This window comes from Cupressus sempervirens, chromosome 6 (genome assembly GCF_028749045.1).
Source record: "Cupressus sempervirens isolate cs-2001-9-10 chromosome 6, ASM2874904v1, whole genome shotgun sequence".
Classification (NCBI taxonomy): Eukaryota; Viridiplantae; Streptophyta; class Pinopsida; order Cupressales; family Cupressaceae; genus Cupressus; species Cupressus sempervirens.
The window spans coordinates 148,122,078-148,144,938 of record NC_143123.1 but is presented as its reverse complement, the minus strand read 5'-3'; the positions used below and the strand labels follow the sequence as shown (position 1 = coordinate 148,144,938).

The 22,861-nt window shown below is 35.7% G+C and overlaps 2 protein-coding genes across 2 annotated transcripts in view; one reads left to right on the top strand and one right to left on the bottom strand.

The window, feature by feature from the left end:
* The window catches only part of SRFR1 (Tetratricopeptide repeat (TPR)-like superfamily protein), a 260,775-nt gene that overhangs the window by 93,979 nt on the left and 143,935 nt on the right, over window positions 1-22,861 (top strand). Inside the window, exons 10-11 of the mRNA XM_089787186.1 lie at window positions 8,497-8,567; window positions 8,722-8,778. Of these exons, the coding sequence (XP_089643312.1) occupies window positions 8,497-8,567; window positions 8,722-8,778 (128 nt within the window). The remainder of the gene's footprint in view (window positions 1-8,496; window positions 8,568-8,721; window positions 8,779-22,861) is intronic.
* On the bottom strand, window positions 14-1,568 carry LOC149551664 (uncharacterized). Its single transcript, XM_089789521.1, has 3 exons — window positions 1,447-1,568; window positions 700-1,246; window positions 14-64 (listed from the first exon to the last, which is right to left on the bottom strand). Exons 2-3 carry the CDS (start codon window positions 1,219-1,221, stop codon window positions 14-16), a joined length of 573 nt encoding a protein of 190 aa, XP_089645647.1. The 5' UTR covers window positions 1,222-1,246; window positions 1,447-1,568.

Below are 22,861 nucleotides of genomic sequence, written 5' to 3'. Positions count from 1 at the left end.
GATTCATATTGATTCAAATATAAAAAATTGAATCTACTTGCTGCCAGATATGCTGCTGCATTATCTGTGATTATTTGCACCACATTCTCTATTCCCACCTCCATGACAACATTCTCCAACATTAAAGCCAATGTGGCTGCATTTTTCACTTTGTTGGAGGCATCGACAGATTTACAAAACACCACATCATCTTTGCAAGCAATCAAGAAGTTAATAATGGTTCTACTTCTTCCATCTGTCCACCCATCAGATAAAATGGTGCAGCCATACTTCTTCCACTCTTTCTTTTGGTCTTCTATCAACAATCTTGCCCTACCAACCGCTTTGTCAAGCAACCTACAAAATTTAAGTGTAATATTAAATAAAGTGTAAGTGTTAGTAAAAAATTAGGAAATAAGTTATAACAATTAAGATTTAAAATATAACAATGAACTAAAGTGAATCTCAATTATTTACAATTACTAAATAGTAAAATACTAAGCTTCCACTCATATCCTTGCGATTAGGCGGCTTGTACCCTTTGCCTGATATTGTCATTGCATTCACCATATTGACCCAATAGGGACTATCAGCGGCATTCATTGAGATATTGTTGAAAAACCAAAAATCAGCTGCTGCAATATCAGTTTGCTCATGCACCTCCTTAAACCATGCAGTGCCCTCTAATGATGGCTGTGCTCCAGATGTGTTCCTGGGCACAAAATAACCACCTATCCTTGATGGGGATCCGGATGGTGATGATGAAGAAGTAGGAGATGTAGAAGAAGTGGAACCGGTAAAAGAGAAATTTTGTTTGCGGATCCGTGGGCCACAAAGAGATCCTGGTATGTTCTCAAGTGCTTCTTCTTCCTCTTGCATATCAAAAGGAGCTCCTTCAGATTCAGCTATGGCTGCCCTCATAGATAATTTTGCCCTCTCCCTATTCAATTTTTTCTCTTCAGCAGCTGCAAGTAGGGCATGGATGAATCTTTTTTCTTCATCAGTTACCTTGAGACAAGGATTTGAGTCATGTTTCTTTATGCCTGCAAGGTGGTATTTGAGGCGGTTTATGCCTCCAGAAATAATTCTCTCATAGGGAATGCATATCACCTTCCCAATATCATTTGGACTTGGAGCTTCATAGGCATACCGCCATGCCTTATCTTTTGCATTTTTAGGCCGAGTGCCTATATATCCAGATGGGCATGGTGTTTGTGGCCACTCTTCTTGCGGGTTTGTCATGTTTTCTTAATGCTTGTCCGCTGCCCTAAACATAAATAATTAAATTTATAGAAAAACGAATAAAAAAAGTTAGAACTTAGAGTTAGAACTTAGAAGCTAGAAGTTTAGAACAACTAGGGTTTCAACTTTCAAATGATTTGAAATCATTTACAAACAACAACAAAAACAATAAAAGCTTTGCTTAAAACTATAAAAAGTTTTCAAACAATGATAAGATGAACATACCTGGAAAGAAATTTCTCTTCTAAATTCGGTTAGAATCCTCCAAAATCCACTCCAATCTGCCTTTAATCACTTGCAATCAGCTAAAACCTTCTTTGCTCCACACAAATGAAAGAAACAATGCAAAAAACAATGCGTTTTGACCTATTTAGGCGTCATTGGCCGCGGGTTCCCTGAACCGCGAGTTTTTTTACATAACTTGCCGAGTTTTTGACTAAAACTCGCCGATTACTCGGCGAGTTTTTGGACTAACGCCGAGTTTTTTGGCAGGCGAGTTTTTGGGCGATTTACTCGCCGTCCCAAAATACTCGGCGAGTTTTAAAAACTCGCCGAGTAACCGGCGAGTCTTCCATCTATGGGTAATCCTTCCAAAGTGATTTCTTGTCCCTCTTGTTGGAAATGAATTTTCGAGTTAGGAAGATCAAATTTGAAGCATGCTAGGGAGTATATCCAAGGAGCACCAAATATGATACGAGTGTCTAGTGAAGTGCTTCTCTAATGTGATCTATTTTTGTGGGACTATGTTAGTGGATGTAACCAAAGCTTGTGGTGCTTGGGTTGTAGATAATCCTCGAGAACTCTTGGTTTTTAGTTTTATCTCTACAACCAATCTTTCATTAGTGAAATTGTGGGATGCCCTTCTATCTTCCAGAGTGATGACTTTTTGTCCTTCGATGGCGCATCCAATCTTGAATACACATTGCTTAGAAGCTTGAGATATTATTCCACGTCTACGTTTACATACCTTGCTTTCATGTTGGCTCTCATTTTTCTTTACATTCATAGCACAAATTTTTCCTTCTAGATTCTCCTTTATCGTAAATGTGCCCTCGTATCCAAGTTTTTTGGCATTTGAACCATTACTTCTTTTTCTTAAGTTCACCATTTGGTAGGAAGTTCGTACAACACTTATCTTTCTTGTGGGTATGTTTGTTTGTGGTTTGAACATTTGTAGATGATGCGTCTATTCTCAAAGCTATTTCTATGGCATCATCTAGGGTTATTGGTTTAAGTGCACCTACTAATGCTTGGAGTGAATCTTTCAATCCCTCAACAAATAGATAAGCGAGTCTTTCTGGAGTGATTTCTATAAGTATGACAACCAACTTTTGGAATTCCCTGGCAAGTTCTTCCATTGCTTGTTGTTGCCTAAGTTGGGTTATATCTTTGAAACACCATTGTCGATGTTTCTGATCAAATCTTTTGATGAAATTTTGTGTGAGCTCAAGTGGTTATTTGTTGGTGGCCATAGGTGATAAGACGATGGTGCCATGGCTCATGGGCTATTCCTGTCAAGTGGAGGACCGCAAGTTTAATGGCATTTCCTTCTATCATGAGACTAAATGAATGACAAGTTTCAAATTCTTGTACCTAGGCATGAGGTATAATTTCTCTTGATCCATCTAGTCTTGAGTGTTTTATGACTAGACCAACATAGTGTAAAGTGTCAAAGGACACTCTATCCTCTCTTGAACAAAAACACCACATATACTAAGATTGCAAGAACAAGAACAAGGGAACTCGAAGGTTTTAACTACATGTGATTTTAGTGTTGATATGAGCTCGGTTGGCTTGATGTATGTTGGTTATTCAAGAAGCTTACAATATTCACTCTGAATTTATCAACTTTGTGCAAATGATATAGCATAATAACAATGTAGGGACATGATCATATTCTAACAAACCTTTTGAAATAAATTGCAAAGAGATTAGGGTTCAAACATCCTATGCTAATGCTAAAAATTAAGAGATGACGAATTTCTTTGTGGATTCTACTAGACTTTGTCATCAACTTCCACCAACCTAGTGCAATCTATTAAGATAGATAATAGATGTTCAAATCATCAGTAACACCATCAATAAGATGCATATTGATGAGAAAGCAGCAATTGAAATTGAGCTTATATTTAGATTTCAGTTGACCATGCAATGTGACTTACAATATTCAACTCGCAAGTAGTATGGATTAGGCAAGTTTGCTCATATTTTGAATGGCTTGAAGGAGTTGGTTGATTCTCTCATTTAGTTCTAGGAAAGCTTAAGTAGCGTTCCATGAAGGCCCTCAACTCATTGCTTATTTGTTTACTCATGGTGGATGTAAGTTTTTTTCTTTCTCTTTGCTATAACCTTTGAGCCCTTTGATTAGTTTGCGTCAACTATCTTTCATTGAATGGCAAGAAAGATGCTTTGATACTAATCTTAAAGCCCCCTACTAGGAGGTCGTTAATTTCTAGTGTTTAACATATGTTACTATGCATCTAAATGAAATTAATTTGTGAAATAAATGAAAGATTCATAATACATTTGATAGGTACATATTTAAGCCCGCTTTCTTCTCTGCTAAATTTAACCCTAAGGAGAATAGGGAGTATTTTCATTGGGTACTCGGAAACCAATCTACAAGTTGACTTCCTCAAGGTTTCGGAATGTAATGTCCCTTCTTGGGACATTAGAGGATTTTCAAATATACCCTTATAATATTAAAATTTATTTATGAGAGCTGGAGTAAAATGGAGCAATTTAATATTATAAGGGGGGGCTAAAGGCCAAGGAGGAATAAGACAAAAAGCCAGAGGGAAGTTGAAGTGTCATAGGGGAATAAGACAAAAGCCAGAGTGGAGTCGAAGAGACTCAGTTTGTGTATTAAAAAGGGAAGGAGGCTCATTCTGGGGTACGCTTGATTTATTATTTAGATTTCAGTTTCTCTCTTGGGAGAGTAATCGGAAAGCTTAAGCTTTCAGCCAGTGTGAGGACATAGCCCCTCATGTCGATAGACAGAGGATGCAAACCCATTGTCTGTGGAGACGTCATTTCAGGTGTCTTGTAAGCAATTACAGGTTCCTTTTTGAGTTTTCCAATCTGACTGTAAATTCTGTGTTTAAGATTGGATTGCAAGTATTGGTTATTGTATTGCTGTTGTATAAGCAATAACACTGTTCAAGGAGTTTTATGAGAGTTTTTCTAGTTTTATATTGTGGGTCTATAATGCATTTTTATATGCTTGAATCTTGAGTATCATTTGAGAAAGAACGACTTAATATTTGTTTGAGTTTCTGCTGGTTTTTATTGTGTTTTGTAATACTTCTGCACATGTTTAGTTCTGAAATTTTTTTGAGGAAAAATCAAGTAGATATTCGGCTTGGGATATTTCACGGAAACACAATTCTTACGCATCTCAAGACTATGCCATCAAGGTTTTAGATACACATGCTTTTACCATATTAAAGTATTCGCTTCCCTTGTAAGGAATTACTCCAGCCGTTCCCTGCAACCAACCTGTCCCCAAAAGGGGTAATAGTGTTGAATTTCTTGGATCGCTGCATATGTACTTGCATTTCTTGTATTGGTATATGCTTTTCAAATGCATTAATCTCCTCTTATATGTATTGTAAATGACACATGGAGAGACTATCCATTGTAATTATACAATAACAAATATATATAGTATCTCATATGTTAAATATATAATTAATATACATATACATATATATCACACTTATATATGTAATATATATATGTATATTTGTAGGTTTGACTGACTGAAGCTACCAAACATTAACACTCCCTCTTAGCTAGGGAGGATAAACATACGACCATATATTACCTCAATGTAATATATAGATATTGGGAGTAATGGCCTCCTGAATGTCAACTCATTTGACATTCACCACATATTCTTTGAGCATTGGCCTCCTGAATGTCGAGTAGCAAGATATTCACCAAGTATTGTGAGTAATGGTCTCAAGAATGTCAACTCATTTGATATTCATCAAATACTCTGTGTAATGGCCTCCTGAACATCGATTTGCATAACATTCACCATGTACTCAAAATGTTTATAAGGTATGTGCACATGCATTCTCATAATGCTACCATATAAACATCCATCATGCAAGGTATAATCTATCATGATCTTCATAGATATCATAAGATATCCATCATAATAGAAAATTTAAGTTATTGTAAGATCATCCGCTTTCAATAACTTCTGCAGTTTCAAGTGATGATCATTTGGAAGTGGTCACTTCCTCATGATACACATAGGGGGTAGGCCCATTAAAATCACAGTCACGAGGTATATTCATGAAGCACAATCCTCTTAACTGCTACAATTGATCACTGTAGAATCCATCTCAACATGGTTTACTCCCTCTAAATCAATAAGATTTAGCAAAAGTTAATTGAATAACATTCTTAGTTTTCTCTTTCTTTGTACAAAGTTGCCTTTAATGAACTGTCAAGCTGCCTCTGAATCTCAATCAATCTTGCTTTTCCTGAAAGAATCTCGAGGGAAAAGATCAAGGCAAATAACTCTTATAATTAAAAACACTTGATAATTATTCTAAACAATAATATTATTGTAAACACTTTCAATAATTATTTTCAACAATAATATTATTGTATTCTAGTTATAAGAAAATTAGAAATTCTATTCCAATATTTAATGTAGTTATTAATATATTTATACTTACCTTGATAACAGTCCCTTTATTTTCTTCACGAACAAACTTTTACTTACTATAATCTCAAGAGTCGGTGACCTTTTTCCCTCCACCATTTTTCCTAATAATGTTCCCTGGTTTCTTTCATCAACCAATCATTCATGTGTTGTAAGTTTTCTCCTCCAAGATGTTATGTCTTGAGGCGGCTAGCACCGTAGTATTAATTTCCCAACTTCATAGATTTCATATGCATGCGGGCTGGAAAGAAAGCACGGGGATTCTCCCATCTTCCTGCGGATTCCAATCAACCTTGCTGCCTTTTGATTTGGCGTTCTCCCTCACTGTATCATGTACTTTTATTGTCACATTATTTGCACATTTAAGAACATTGTAATCAGAGGCTGGATGCCAAGGGAAACACCAACTAATATTGTTTCTTCAGTACACACCCCAGAATCACCAAATGTGATGGAATGAAACAGTTGAAACCATTCGTGCTTTTTCTTTTGTATGAAGTTTCGATGATTCTATTTGCACATTCATGACACATCTTATTGGATTTTCACTTCACCTTCATGGTGCATTGAAGGTGGTGTAGAGTTGTCACTGTAGGCTATTATTCTATATAGTCTAATAAAAGTTTGATGCTTTTTCAAACTGTTATCTCTGCTGCAATCCCTTATTTCCTAAAGTCCGAAGCTTTAATTCTGTTAACATGAGTTCTTCTCTGCTGTACAGGACCAAAATTAATTATTCTCTGTGTTATGTGTCAAGATAACTATATTATCATCTACATTTGCAGTTGGCTCTGATACCATGTTGAATTTCTTGGACCGCTGCATATGTACTTGCATTTCCTGTATTGGTATATGCTTTTAAAATGCATTAATCTCCTCTTATATGTATTGTATATGACACATGGAGAGACACGTCTTCTCCATCCATTATAATTATACAATAACAAATATATATAGTATCTCATATGTTAAATATATAATTAATACACACACACACACACACACACACACACACACACACACACACACACACACTCACTCACATAGGTTTAACTGACTGAAGCTACCAAACATTAACAAATAGCAAGAGACTGAGGAATAGGCTATGATTATACTAGCTTCAAATCGAGTATGATTTATGAATATGTATGTATTTGTGCATAAATAAAAAACATCACAGCATATATATATGTATACACACAGACGCATGTGTGTGTATATATGTATGTATGTATGTATGTATAGATAATATATCTACACACACACACAGCTAATATGTGTGTGTGTGTGTTTCTGATTTCACTAATATAAACTGGTGCCAGTGTTACAAAGACAATATATTTGTAAAGCTGTATTCATTCATTGGTAGGCTACTGTTACCGATGCTTGCTGGTAGACAGTGGTGAACTTAGTCCTCTCCGATATCCTATTTGGAATGCCAGACATAATATATAAAGTTGATTCCTCGATGCCTTCAATAAGTGATGGTCAATCCTTGTTATAGCTGTAATCCTGGAGAGATGAATTACATTAGATAAGAAACGCCCCATTGTATGGTGGTCGCACCTCTTCCTAACAAGTCTTAATTGCTTTACATGTAGTTATCCAGTCATCGCATAGGTGGAATGCTGCCAATAGGACCCTCAACCACTATCTTAATTAATTGATAAATTGGATAATTAATCCAGTAATCCACTGGCTGCATACAGATTGAAATGCTTTGTTTCCTTGATCAGACTGAGAACACGATTTTTTCTATGAAAATGATTGCAAATAGTGTATTTGCCAGTACAATTCTACAACATCCATGTTTGCAAATGAGGGAAATTATCTACCGTGAGAAAAATTGCTGAGTGTTTAGTTTTTATCTGGTATGTGCTGCGTCTATTTCACTGAGACCTGCTGTAGATCTCAATCTTTGGTGTATTAACTTGGTGGAATTCAATAACACATATATCTGATATCAAATAACGATTAGACTGATCGGCTTTGTGGCTTTGATTCCATACACGTTTCTAGTTTCCACTGAAACAACTAAATATTTCTTCTTTCTGTTTGGATCCTGTTATTACAAATCTTATGGTCTCCTCCATGTTTGGCCTTGTGTGGCAGAAGAAAATTGTAGAATAATATGCTACTTCTTCCGAAAATAGAATGCTGGTTCTCCTATACCCTGGGTTGTTCTCTGCTGTTATCTCATAACTATTTGTTTCAAGGAATTTTGAATTTACCTTTGTTCTATAAACTCGCTACCTTTTCTACCATGGAGAATGCTTTAATTGTTTCATTTGATTCTTTTCTCACCGTACTTTGTATTTATGGATTATACATGTGACTCATTAGGAGACTTACAATGTTTAGTTTTGTAATGCTGCAAACCTTGCATTTTTACTCTGTATCTTCTTCCAGAAACAATTTGAGAGTCAAGTATAAAGTCTTCCAATGCTTCATTGATGGGTAGTTATATTTTTGAATTTGCACCAGGGCTTGTTGTTGATTTAATGCACAAAGATTTGGAGGTTTTTATGCAAACAGTTTCATTTTGCAGTGCTCTCGTTACATGTATTAACCAAGTAATTTAATTCTTTTTACAGTCATATCAAGAGCTAGGAGAATCTGAGAAGGCTGTGGAATGCTTAGAGAAAGTTTTGTCTATTGATGAAAGGTAGTAGTTTGATATTCAAGTATGTTAGTATCTGGGTATGATTTTACTTTTGCCTCGAGGCATTTTTTGTGTTATAAGATTGGAATATCAGAATTTGTTATCATTTTTATAAAGCATAGTTCTGCATTTACATTATCTGTATTATTTTTTCCAGGTTTGTAAATGCATATCGTTTGCTGGGAATTCTTCGACATGGATTGGGAGACCATAAGTATGTATCCTTTTTATATACTGTAGTTTATTTTGTTCTGGATTTTTATACTGCTCACCTACACATTTGTATGTTTCTTTATGGATTACTTAAGATCAAAAACGAATGTGCATGTTAAATGACGTTTGAGCTGTTTTATTTAATTGTGGTAGGCTACTTTCCTTTCAAGCATTTTACCTTTTGATATTAGCTCAGAGGGAAAGCAATTTTTTTGTATAGTGAGGAGCATTCTTGATGCAAGAATATCCTAGGTGTAAGAGGGACACGTCAACCAAAAATAAGTCTTATATGTCTATTTGTCTTTAGTTAGGTTTCTTGAGCAGTGGTCGTCATTTTATTTTTGGCATAAATGTTATTTTATTATTGCACTCATTGTTTTGAGCACACTGAGTAGTTTATAGTGTTTCTATAGTGAGGTACAACATATTTATCACAGTGCCTTCAAATAGTTTAATCGTGTGAATGTACAATAAATAAATATTCTACATTACATCTTTGCAGTAATTACTAATAGTAATAGTTCTTATAATTGTTAATTATCTTTATAGTTAGTTTTGGGTGGTTAGTCAATTTTGTCTCTTAACCAAACATTCAAAATTCTAATTTATTTAGTCTGCCTTTCATGAATAATACAGTGCTGATTGTAAAATCAAACATATAATGTTATTAGACGATTTAGTTCTTGTCTTATTTTTGAAGAACCCATGTTGAGAAGCTTGCAGAGTTAGTTTTTAAAAGTCAGTTGAGAAAAGTTCATGCTATGAAAAATTGCTCCTACAAAGAAAGAAAACGTGTCTAGGCAAGTGAAAGTCTTTCAAAGCATCCATATGACTGTTTTCTGCCAGTTGTACAAGTTTGACCTTAGTAAGCTCAATTTTGTTATGCTCTAGAACAAGTCCATGTGAAGAAAGGAATATAAAAAGAAAATGCCCATATTGTTTTAAAACTCTCTACCAGTGTTGCCCATAAAACCCCTACAATACATCATCATTTTTTTTTGATGCAGGAGCATCTTGGGTCAATAAGCAATCTTGCATCAACCAAAAAAACATTGTTCTGATTTTTGTATCTGCTTGGTGTTCGTGAATAGCAGTTGCTGCTTGTGGTGTCAGGTTGTGTGCAGTTGTCATTTTGTTGAGGACCTATTTTGGATCGTTACCCTAAGAGCGCGTAAGTTAACGTGCCTTGTGCTTCGAGTTCTATGCTGATTTCTTCGGCCTATGTTTCTTGCGATTTCATCTACCATGGCGTGTTATTTCTTTCGATGCGATTTCTTGTGATGAGGTGGCATCTTGCGTAGCTAGGAGCTGACTCGTTATTCGTGTGAAGATAGATCCTTAATATTGTGTGCATAATTGGTGCCCATTGCTGGGGTTATGATTTACTCATCCAAGGCAGGACTTATATTGTAATTAATGCCCGAGAGGCCGGCTTGTGGCTTTGCTGGTTATATAATAACTTGGATTAGATGTAGGAAAGTAAGGTTTAGGTAGGAAGATAGAAGATTGGTAGAAAAAGTCTCAAGATTCCGAGCTTTAAGCTCTAATGTTGTAATTCATGGTATTGGTCCTAACCCATAAGGCCTCATAGCCAGGCATGTTGGATGTTAAGAGTATATTTTATCAAGCAAGTTGTATCATCAATTAGTAAATTCATGAATTAAGTAGTTCTTGCCGCTAAATATGTGTTTGCTTCTGTGTGTATTGTTTGCACGCTGTTAGGTAATTGGACTTTGTCCTCTTCCCTACTAGCCTTGCGTCAAGTGGGATCAGAGCAAGGTTTCTTTCCTTGTGAAGATTGGGATCGTGGAGAACCTTGATTGGTTTGGTTGAAGGGTGGCAGATCCGGAACCTAACCTATAACTTGTAGAAGGTTACGATCTTGCAGGAACTATTGCCAAGATGGATTGAGTTAGAGGAAATGCAGATAATGCTATTATAGATATGTTGAAGCAAATTGCAACAAGACTTGAAGTTGTTGAGACAACTTAGAGAAGAGTTGTACATCTTGAGGATGTTAGTGACAGTGAAGAAGTGGCTCCTAATCTGAATCTTGAACCTAAATGGAATAAGATGAGGAGAGGCTTGTGAGTGTTTTGTCTAGGGAAAACTCTAGACTTGTTGAAGTTGCTTGCTATGATGGAAGACTTGAGACTAATGCAGTGTTGGATTGGATCTCTGAAATGGACGAGTTCTTTGAGTATGAAAGTACCCCTAATAATAAGGGAAAGATAGTAGTCACCAAGGTGAAGGGTTGTGCTTCACTTTTGTGGGATCATTTATAGACTGAAAGATAGAAGAGAGGAAAGTAAAAGATGAAGATATGGGCAAAGATGATTGGCAAAATGAAGAAGAAGTTCCTTATTGCAGATTACCAAGTTAATTTGTTGAGAAGAATGTAAAATTTGAGACAAAAGGGTATGACTGTGAAAGAATATATTGAAGAATTCTACAAATCGGATATTAGATCGAGACATGTGGATGATGAAGTCGAGAAAGTGGCTAGATACATGAATGGTTTGAGGACATTAATTGTAGAGGAGATTAGTTATGTTAAGCTTCATAGTGTGGAAGAAGCATATCAATATGCCTTGAATGCTGAGGACAAGTTGGCAAAGAAACATGATCAAAGACAAAGAGGAAGAGGTGGTAGATTTCAAAGAGGCAGAGCCAGAACCTATGGAGAAAGTAAAGATTTGACAATACAATGCAAGATAAGGGTAAGACAGAATGGAAAGAGGAACTTTCCGGTAAAAGAGGTAATTATTCTATAGGTAGCTATATTGGTTACTCTAGGAATAATAGTGTGATAAGAGAGAAGAAAGATCTTTGTTTGAGGGTTCTTGTTTTAAGTGTGGAGAAGGACATAGAGCCTTTGAATGTACCAATTCTGGCAAGAAGTTTGGAGGTAGTGGCAGAAATACTTTGGCTTGTGAAGAAATTGCCAAATCACCCAATGAAATTGAATGTGGTGAGAATTTAATGTTGAGAAAAATCCTATGAAATGACGAAATTAATGAAGAACTTGTTTTGAGGAAGAGTTTATTCAAAATCAGATGTAAGGTTGCTGGAAAATGTTGCAAATTAATCATTGATAGTGGAAGTTCACACAATTTAACATCAGAGGAGGTGGTTAACAAATTGTAGTTTGTATTGATTGAGACACCATAAACCTTATCATGTTGCATGGATACAAAAGGAGCATAAGTTGCTAGTAAGTGAACAATGCCTTGTTAAATTCAAGATTGGAAATTATAATGAAGAATTTTTGTGTGATATTATGCCTATGGATTGTTGCCATATTTTGTTGGGTAGACCTTGGCAGTATCATAGACAAGCTTTGGACAATCGTAGATTGAATCAGTATACTATTTGGGTTGATGGGAAGAAACAAGTATTGTTGCCTTCGGTAGAGAAATTTGATGAGAATCATTGCACCATAGTAAGAGTATGTTTGGGTGAAGGAAATCAATTTGTTAAGGATGTGAAGGAGCAAAATGTTTGTTTAGCCTTGATTCCTAGAAAGATTGAGAAACAAGATGAATTTGAGCATGCACCTAAGATTGAATCTTTGTTGGTTAAATTTCAAGATATAATTTTTGATAATGTACTTGATGGATTGCCTCTTGGAAGAAGTATTAGTCACTATATGGATTTGATAGCATGAGCTAGTTTGCCTAATAAAACACCACATAGGTTAACCCCTGCTGAAAATTATGAATTAAATAGGCTAGTGCAAGAATTGCTTGATATAGGTTTGATCAAAGAAAGTTTAAGTCCTTGTGCTGTAATTGCTATATTGGCACCTAAGAAGAATGGAGAATGTGCATTGATTCTAGAGCTATAAACAAAGTAACAGTGAAGTATAGATTCCCATTCCCTAGGATGGATGACCTAATGGATCATTTGAGTGCAGCAAAATATTTCACCAAGATAGATTTGAAAAGTGGATATCATCATATTAGAATCAAAGAAGGGGATGAATGGAAGTTGCTTTCAAGACTAATGAAGGTTTGTATCAGTGCTTGGTGATGTCTTTTGGTTTAACTAATGCACGTAGTACTTTCATGAGGCTGATGAATGAGGTTTTGAAGAAATTCTTGACTTGATTCGGTTTTGTTTCACTCACATTATTTGCAACTTGAATGTTTTCTTTTCAATTTACCCCATTCGTTGGTCAAACTTAACAACTTTGTACAAAGGATTGAATGACAAATGGTGGATTTAGCATCAAAGTGCTAGAGATGGGGGTGGGGGTTGGGGGTGGTCAATGCATGGCTCATGGTATGGAGCCCCAAAGCAAGTTAGAACCTAACCTTTTCTTGGGCTCTTGAGCCCGAAGGGAGGTTGAATTTTGATCTCTTCTCAGGCTTGATCAAGAGTCTAAATTTTTTTACAAGTCATTGTTTTTCCTATTTCAAACATGACTTCGTTTTGTCTTTCGTGTTACAGTTGATCATCTCTGTCTACTTGCTTTCCTATTTCTTTACTTACAATCTAAAACTCAAGGCTTTCATTTTGGTGTCCTCACTTTCATTTCAAACTTGTCTTAACGTACCTGAATTCCATTGATCGTACGTCATTTCCACCCTCTAGTGGATCTTAGTTCATCTTTTCTCAAAAGGTGAAGACTTAAACTTACATCAAGCTTTTGACTTCATGACTAAGGTTCACCATGGAGGATCTTACTGTTGACTGGCCCAACTTTACTTAAACGCTTTGACTCCTAATTGATCTACACCGATGGCTTGCTCAAACTTAGCCTTACTTAAAGACTTCAAACTTGCCACCTAACTAAGGCTACTTAAGGCTACTATCCTACTGCGAAAGCAAAAAGGAGGAGTCCCCATTTGCAATGGAGTGGTGTGAAAAGGTCACAACAAGTTCATTCTATTGGAAATCATATCTTTTTGCACCATTCTAGGGATTCTTCAGACCAACCTAACATATTAGATGGAGTCTTGGACATTTTAGCACCTTAAGCAAGGTAGAATTTTTTTGCTTCCCCTTATGCTCAAAGTTCTAACTTCTGACTGACTTCGTGTTTGTAAATATGTCATTGCCAGCATTAGGGACAAGGATAACCTAACAATTAGCTTTTGAATTCAATGGGACACTCCTACATGCCATTCTCAAAAGCAAAGGACTTTTGGGATGAAGAACATCCAATTCATTAATGCCACCTCCTTGAAGGGATCTAGGTTGCTTCCTAATCTCTAAATATTATCCCTAGCTAACTCAAACTCTACATGGCCTCAAACATCAACATATTGACTCTCCATCATCTTCATAGCAGACTCAACCCCTTAGCTTTAATCTGATGTAGATCCATGGCATCAACAATGAACACCAAAACTAGGTTTGTATCAACAGTTAAGGAGTTAACCAAAGGATAATTTGATTTCCTATGAGGGGGATGACAAGTCACAATGTTGACCCTCAAAGTTACCCACTTGTTAATTTTGCGAATTTCAATCCGGAAGACAATAGATTTGATGGGGGAGAAGGAACTTCCCCCATTTTTAAGTTGTTAGAATCAACATTCTTATCAATCTTCCCAAGCTTATTAAAGCCTTTAATGAAAACCTTGGAAGACATCTTATCCTTGGAATTACTATTCCAAGCCTTCTTAGACAATTTATTCTTAATCTTGTGCAGCACAAGTTCTTGAGCATTCTTGGCATCCTCATGGTTAGGTATAATATTTCTTCAGAAGAGGACAATAAGAGAGGATTAAATTGATTAAGAGATGTAAACATCCACAATGGGAGGCACGGTAGCAACAAAAGCTTGAGAATCCTTAGACAAGGAACTATCTCTATGGCACCGTGATAGAGTAGAGTGTAACCTCTCTATCCCCAACACGGGTTTCATTGTTAGCAACAACATTAGGGAAATAATATTTATTTTCAACCTTCCTAGGGTTTTCATTATTGTTTACATCTTATTATCAACTTTAGTGTAGAATTGATAGTTTTACAACACTGGAATAGATTTTAATATGTTAATTAATATAATCCACAACATCTTGCTTAGTGACAAGAGGGTTCTCCATCTTCATTCAAATAATATGCCAATTCCTCCTAATATGCCCTTTTCTTCTGGAAATGAAAGAAGCATTAAGGTCCCCCAAGATTTATAAGGGGAAGGAATGAATTGAACCTCCTAGTTTAATAGAGAACATTAGAAATATCAATACAAAGGTTGAGGAAGACCAAATCCCAAACATCTATATGCAGGAGGGTAGTTTTAGTCTCCTTAGTTCTGAAAGCATTCTAAGAAGGAGCAAGAGTGTGGGGCAAGAAAAGCCATAATACAGATGGCACATTCTTAACAATAAGCCATCTACACCTAGAGAGGGCTTTATGTGACCAAACCAAGGTTCAGAAAGCTCAACTACCATCTGTCAATGTATGCTTTCTAACCACTTTAGTTTGAATTTCACAACTTTTAAAGAATTGAATCATGCGACATAATGAGACATAAAACCCTAGCTTTTGAACTCAAACTATCAAAATCCACTCATCAAGAAATTTATGGTAAGGAGATTGAAAGGAATCCACAACTTCCAAAAATATACTAACACTTCTTTAATGTCTGAACTTTGAAGAAATTCCTTGCTAGGGTAGATGGTGAGAGCCTTAGTAGGGTTTGGACAAGGCACACCTTGTCATCCTCCATTTTGCACTTGCTTGTCTATTGTCTTGTGAGTTGAGAATGCATAATTTTGCTGAAGCTGAAACCACATAATTGCCACCTTGTTCAGAGTGGGGTTTAATAAAGGTTTATGAGTTGCATTGATTTGGAACCATCTGGTCCCTCTGCTTTAAGATAGGGTCTGTACATGGGCAAGAGGTCTTTATCAACAATTCTGTGAGGAGAGGAGAGGCCATAGTTCTTTGCACTTATAATGTCCATTGCCAAAAAGAAACAAAGCAATAACATATTGTGATGTCCTATTTTTGAAATAGGATATTAATAATAATATACAATTAAGTATAAATGAAATGATACATAATAATAAAATTATAATATTACAAGTTAATAATTAATTATAATATAATTATGAAATAATATTATAAATATATTCTAATTTATCATAGTATACGAAATAAATAACAATAAGATAAAAATAAATAGATATAAAATATAAAAATGAATATAGTTTGATTTATAAATAAAATATATAAAAATATAAATTATACAGTTTAGTATATATACAATTCAGTATATTGATTAATATAACCGGATTGATTAGTAATAGTAAAAAGAGATTAGCCACATATAGAGATGTGGCCATCTATGAATGCGCACATGAATTCATATGTAAATGGAAAGATTTCTTTTTTCTATAGGAATGCATGTATGTGTATATACACACACACATACACACACATATACATACCTACATACATACATATTAGATATACACAAAGTTACCAAATTCGCCCCTCAGCATGCAAATTCAACATTTGATTTGTAGCTAATTCAAAGTTGGTTCCAGTTCTTGTCAAATTTGTCATTTGTTTGATGAATTCCTTGGGGATTCTCTTTTTTAGACCCTGGATGAACTTGGGCGAATGTCGAGCGAATTTTGTAGTTGATAGAAGAACCCGAGAGGAATTTGGGCATGCAACCAAAAAGGTTTGAATTTTAAATGTTTTTATTGTTTTGAAAAGGCATTATTTTGGTTTAAATATAATCTGATTTATTATCCAACCGACCCAATTCCAAAAGACGCCCGCACTTCATATAGTGGTGTATGAACTTATTTGCTGCAGCATAATTTTACATACATACATACATACATACATACATATATATAAAATAAAAAATAAAAAATTCTTGAATGGATGAACCTGAAACGAACCTGAACCCAGCCCCAAAAAATTTTGGTTGAGTTTCGAACCCGAATGTCGAACCTGCATCTGAACCGGCAATTTAGTACGTACATACATACATACATACATACATACATACATATATATAAAATAAAAAATAAAAAATTCTTGAATGGATGAACCTGAAACGAACCTGAACCCAGCCCCAAAAAATTTTGGTTGAGTTTCGAACCCGAATGTCGAACCTGCATCTGAACCGGCAATTTAGTACGTACATACATACATACATACATACATGTATGCAAGGAAAATAGGGACATTACAATATGTATATTGACAAAATAATATTTCTAAGTTGTGGCTAAATAGAAATTACGATAAATGTAGGAAGTAGAATTTTGATTAATTGGTGACCCATTTTTATTACTTCATCATTTTTCAATATTTATAGTATTTGGTGAATAAGATTTAATGTTTAACATGTGAAATTTATCGCAAATAAAGGTGGACATTTGATGTCTTTTGGGAATGTGGCTATGCTTCTTACAAAATGCACTTTTTACCAAAATTGTAAAAATGGAAAGCGCACTGTATTTTTCATCAAATTTTCAGCATTTGTTCTTCATGATCTGTATGCCCTGTGCTGTAAATCCACAAAACATTTGGTCAAATAAAACAGTGTGTTTTTGCCAATCTGGAAAGAACTTTTTCTGTCTTTCACATTTTGTATAGAGCTTAGCCAGTGTTGTTTCATAGCTATCGTGGTAAAGATTTCATGTCCGAGCTTACGGGTATTTAGAAAAAGACTACTATGCGTGGACTTCACTTTTGGCAAGCATGAATTTCATTTCTACTTTACTGTGTGTGGGCCCCTTTGATAATGGGACTAGTTGTTTGCTTCGTGGGTTTAAGGCTATCTTTTGGATGTGTATGGATGCATTATTGCCATTGTCAACCACTTGTGATTGGTTTCCTAGACATTTCAGTTCTGGAACAGTTTGTTGGACTTGAGCAGTAATTGGAAGGATTATTTGAGATTAATACTTGCTGTTGTATGATATGGGCGTTTTGATACCACTTTCGGAATTTAAGAAGCTTGAAGATTTGTAGGATTTTCTGAGAAATACAATAGTGTATACATATTACAGATAGTTCGTGTAAACTAATGGGCCTGTGATAAGGTTTTCACAGGACAGTATTAAGTTACACTGGTGTTCGCAGCTGCCGCTGCCAATCTGTATTACTGAACACAATAAGCATTAGTTTCTGATTCATACTCATGTGGACATCAGATGCTTAATGTTTCTGAGTTTTATCTTGAGCAAAATCTGTGCAATTAAACGTAAGCAAATTATGGTGTGTTCGTTCTTGGTGGTAGTTTCTCTGCTGTTCAATAAAGGAATTCTTTGATTATATGGTATTCACATCTGCTGCTGATAGTAAATTTGTTTCCGTTCTTATTTCCAATATATTATGAATCTTCCAGAAAATTAAATTGTCTCTGTACAAACTGAAACGTCCAATTAGCATTCAAAGAAGCTATTTGTCAAAATGCTTAGTAAGGATTGCAAACTTGAAAGAATTGCTAAGAAAGGTTATAGCTGGTAAAATTTGTTCATAAAATCGAGGCAAATAGCTTGTATTTGCAAATCTCTCAGAGAAAGAAGTCTCTTGCAATTGAAGATAGTCTCCAAGTTTTAAGAGAAGAAAGAATAGGATATTACACATATACAATGGTACAACAGAAAGCAAGAAATGAGGAAACTTAATCTGGGAGAGAATGCTCACAGAACCACACAACACTCCCCGTCACTGCAGACATTTAAGAAACTGTTGAGAAGCATATCATTGTTCTACACAGAGCCATCACTGCAGAGACCAAATTGTGAGTTAAAAAAAAAAAATTATACATAGAAATTTGAATGATAAGAAGAACGAGTAAATGATAAATCAAAGAATTGAAAAAAGGAGTTCTATAGATGCACGAATTAGTGGTGTTGAATGGTTTCTAAGTTTGTAACTATTTAGGTTACAATTATTTCAACACTATCTTATTTGCTTTTTGTAAAAAATTCATTACAAACTGTCATTATGACCCTTTTCCTATCATCATTCTTGGAATTTGGTGGCTTCCAATTACCAGCCTATCACAATGATACAGAAAATAAAAGAATTGGTGGTGAATTGCGACTCCTGATTGCACAAGCTCCTTTACTTTGCTATGGTTTAACATCAATTATCTTGAGGCTATCTTATATGCATTGCAAACAAATTATTAAAAACTATGATTATGACCCTTTCTCTATCATTTTTGTTGGAATTTATGCACTCCCAACTACTGAGAAATCAGACATATGGAAAAAAAAAAAAATTGGTGGCAAATTGTGTGACTCCTGATTGCACAAGCTCCACTCCTTTGCTGTGGTTTCTCATGAAGTTAAGCACACAAGGATAGTTTTAAATGTTTTTGGTGTTATTTCTGGATTCTTGAAGCACTGTTTTCCCAATGCAGCTTTCTCTATGTGCTCAAGTAGGGAGATTGAAGCAATGGAGGCATCTTTTGAGACATATATTGAAGATCTCAACCATCCTATGAGTCAGCAGTTTGCAATAGTATAACGAGTTTCTTGTCAAAGATTTTTTATTGGCTAAACTAAGAAGTCAGGGCTATCGAAAGACACAACTGGTATAGTCTCATGGCAGGGAATGTCAACAATCTTGCCTCCAACCTTTTCTGATGTAGCTCAAGTCTTTCCATACTCTCCCTTAAAGCATTTACTTTCCTGCTATCATCCCCACTACTCTGCCGGCTACTAGTACTACTAGTCCTCCCATGTCTGTCTGTAGCTAGGAAATGCTAGAGTGCTGGTTACTCCAAATACGTCAACAGATCTGAAATAATAATAATAATGAATAGTAGGAGATATTTTTCCACATCAAGTCAAATTGTGATATTGTTACCAGGATTTAGCTATGTAGTTTTTGAGTCAAACTCAAAAACTACACAGTTAAATCCTAATAGCAATATCACAATAATAATAAATAGTTATCCTTTGGTTCTGGGCTTCTTTTTGATGACCACAAACCGCTAGTTGTGTTTCTGTCTCGTCGTCTCTCTTGCGTAGTGTTGTTTCTCTTTGTTTGCTTCTTATTCAGTTTGCTTCCTTTTTCTCAGACATTGAGTGGTGGTGCTGATGCCTTTTGACCTCTTTTTGTATCTTCAGTCCCTTATGCCCGTTTCTGGTCTCTTGTTGTACATTAATAGTTTATATTATCTTATCTTATATTAGCCCACATGATTATAGGAAACTGCTCTGATACCACTGTAAGAATCCCAGCTGGTTTTAACTTTGACAAATACCATTTTTTGCTTATTGTTCAGTTTGCTTCCTTTTTCTCAGATATCGATTGGTGGCCCTGCTGCCTTTTGGCCTCTTTTTGTATCTTTAGTCCCTTAGGCCCGTTTGTGGTCTCTTGTTGGACATTAATAGTTTATATTCTCTTATCTTATCTCACTGCAGAGGACGATGAAAACTGCTCTGATACCACTGTAAGAATCCTTGCTAGTTCTAACTTTGACAAATGCCAATTTTCTTTACTGTTTAGATGTTTGACATTTCGTTAAATACTTTGCAAGCAAGCTTTATATCATTGTACTTTATTTCAGATTGTGTTTGGGTTGAAATGTAAAGTTTTTGCAATGTGAAAGTTATACAAATGAAGCAAACTGCAAGTACAATGAAATATAACTTTTTAGTGACAGTTAGGTCACAGCTGTTACAAATTCAATGGACTGTAATTTATTTATTTATTTTCCCAGCAGTTCAAAATATACATCCAAATGACAAACACAACAATACTTTGCAAAGATTCATACCCGAAATGAAGAATACACCATTTTTTTGTAAATCTGGGCGCGAATGGTGACTGCTGTAGCTAAAAAAGCAGTCTTCAGAAGGAATTCGCTGCAAGAGAAGCCCCACGTCACCTCTCAAATTCAGGCCACCCAGTATGCATTCGATTGCAGATTAAAAACAGCCAGCGACATGAAATTGGACGTTTGACAACTCCCAAATTGCTTGCAAAACATTTACTTCTTAGCTACAGTGAAAAACAGTAAGAGGAGACACCAAATTCTCCAATAGAAATTGATGCCTTAGCCACAGTTGATATAGAAAGAGGAAGCACCAAATTCAAACCCTCAGATCAAAACCATTATACTTATGCAATGAAATTGAATTCTCAAGCTCAAATCCCTCTCAGTAGACAAATATAAGCAATAGACAATTGGATGATCAATTCTCATAAAGGGAGCCATATTTATAATCTTCACTGTGCAACTTAGCTTCAACTACACGCCTTTCACTTAAAATTATTTTTGCTTTATACTTGTGCATATAATAAAATATATTAATTTCCTTTGGCTCCCAAAAACAACCTTTTCAATCATATCATGAATTTCTGACATGTGAGGTCATTGTTTCTTGTGTCAAGATTTAAAACTTTTCAACCCAATTCCAACAAGCTACGATACTAAGGTGGCCAACATAGAATACAACCAAAAATAACAACCTTAGCATATGCTGAATAATAATAATAATTCACCCGTCTTGCGAAAATGATTGAAGAAGCATCATAATCAAAATCTTACAACATAGGAGTGATCTTGATGAAGCAAAATGATGAATGAACTTGACAGGGTGGCGTACTAAAAATAGATGCTACCTCTAAGATTCTTGGAGCCCAAATCAGAAGCCAGAAATAAAAGCTGAGAGCATCACTCAACTCCTCTAACTCAATAGTTTTCCAAACGGGGTATTCTATGGACTGTGAGTCCATCAGTCCATCCATGCTTGCTTGGCACATTTGGAAGGAGAGAAACCATAGGATTTTTGAAGAAAAAGAGTTGGCAATTGCTTTTTTCCAGAGGAAGATCAAAGGGGCCATCGAAGAAGTAGTCAACAACAAAATACAAGGGAAGAAGTTCTATTTCCAATCCAAATGGGATCTGGCTATGGAAGCCATTTGGTGCCTCATTCCTAGAGGAAACCACATCTTGAGAAATAAGAAAGTGGACTGAAATTCGGTATCCTGGTAAACCTCCACAACAGGGATGGCTGAAATTAACTTTGACAGGGCTTGCAGAAGTAATCCGGGAAGAAGTGGGATTGGTTTTATTATTAGAAACGAGGAAGGACACTTGGTAAAAGCATTTGCTGTTCCCATTGGTTTCTCTTCCAACAATGTTGTTGAGATCACTGCGCTGGAACATGGGCTAAGATTGTGTTTCACAAATCAAGTACCCAAATTGGTTATGAGGGAGATTCCCAAATCATCATCAACAGAGTGGTAAAAGGGAGTTTTCAATCGTGGAAATTGAATGATTGGCTCCCGAGTATCTTGAATCACCTTTATTGACAATTTCCAACTCTAGCATATTTTTTGAGAGGGTAACAGGGCTGCTGACTTCCTGGCAAATGTGGGGATAGATTCAAATGATGAGATGGATTTGATGAGTGGAGATCGCATTCCGCAGAGTTTGCTATATATTCTTTCAGAAGATATGCAGACATTTGTCAATAAAACCATCGGTTAAAATCTGAAAGAATCCCCTTGTATATGGTCAATGGTGTTCTCGTGAATTTTTGGTGCTCGTATTAACATCAGATTGTCATGGATTTTTTCTCGTTTGAGTATACTTACTCTTACTTTGTCGAGAACGTATTCGACACGCTCCTTTTCTATTTATTTGGGCCTCTTTTTTATATATCTCAAATCAAATGACGTTCTTGGGAATTCAGTGTAGGTGTGCGCAGGTTGCGGTGGTGGAGGAGGCACCAGAAGCTCAAGTGGCCAGGATCTTTAAGTAGGCCAATGAGTAGGAGAAGGATATGATCATGATGCTGCTGGGAGTAGATTATTGGTCTGATGGTCATGTTCATGGCGGCAGGGTGCTCTTTGACATATTCAACCTTTAATATAAATTTTGAGCCATCCTATTTCTGCATATGGTGTGGCTAGGTGGATGATTACTGAAAATCTCTATTTGGAGGTGATGAATGCACTGGATTTGATAGATACTAACTTGGCTAGAGGGGGTCTTCTGAGTGTTTTCTTTGTTGAAGTTGAGGGAAAGAAGAAAAAGATGAAGAAAGCTTGGTCACTTTTCAAATCTGGGTTTGCAAAAGAATATGATTTGCTAAGTTACTAGTACTTCCCCCTTTTCCTTTAGATATGGGTACG

Bases quoted from the DNA above. Each gene is read 5' to 3' on its own strand.
- LOC149551664 (XM_089789521.1), bottom strand. From the start codon at position 1,221: ATGACAAACCCGCAAGAAGAGTGGCCACAAACACCATGCCCATCTGGA. The intron at 65-699 runs GTGCCCAGGAAC...AAATAATCACAG, and splicing joins CAAGGATAGGTGGTTATTTT to ATAATGCAGCAGCATATCTG.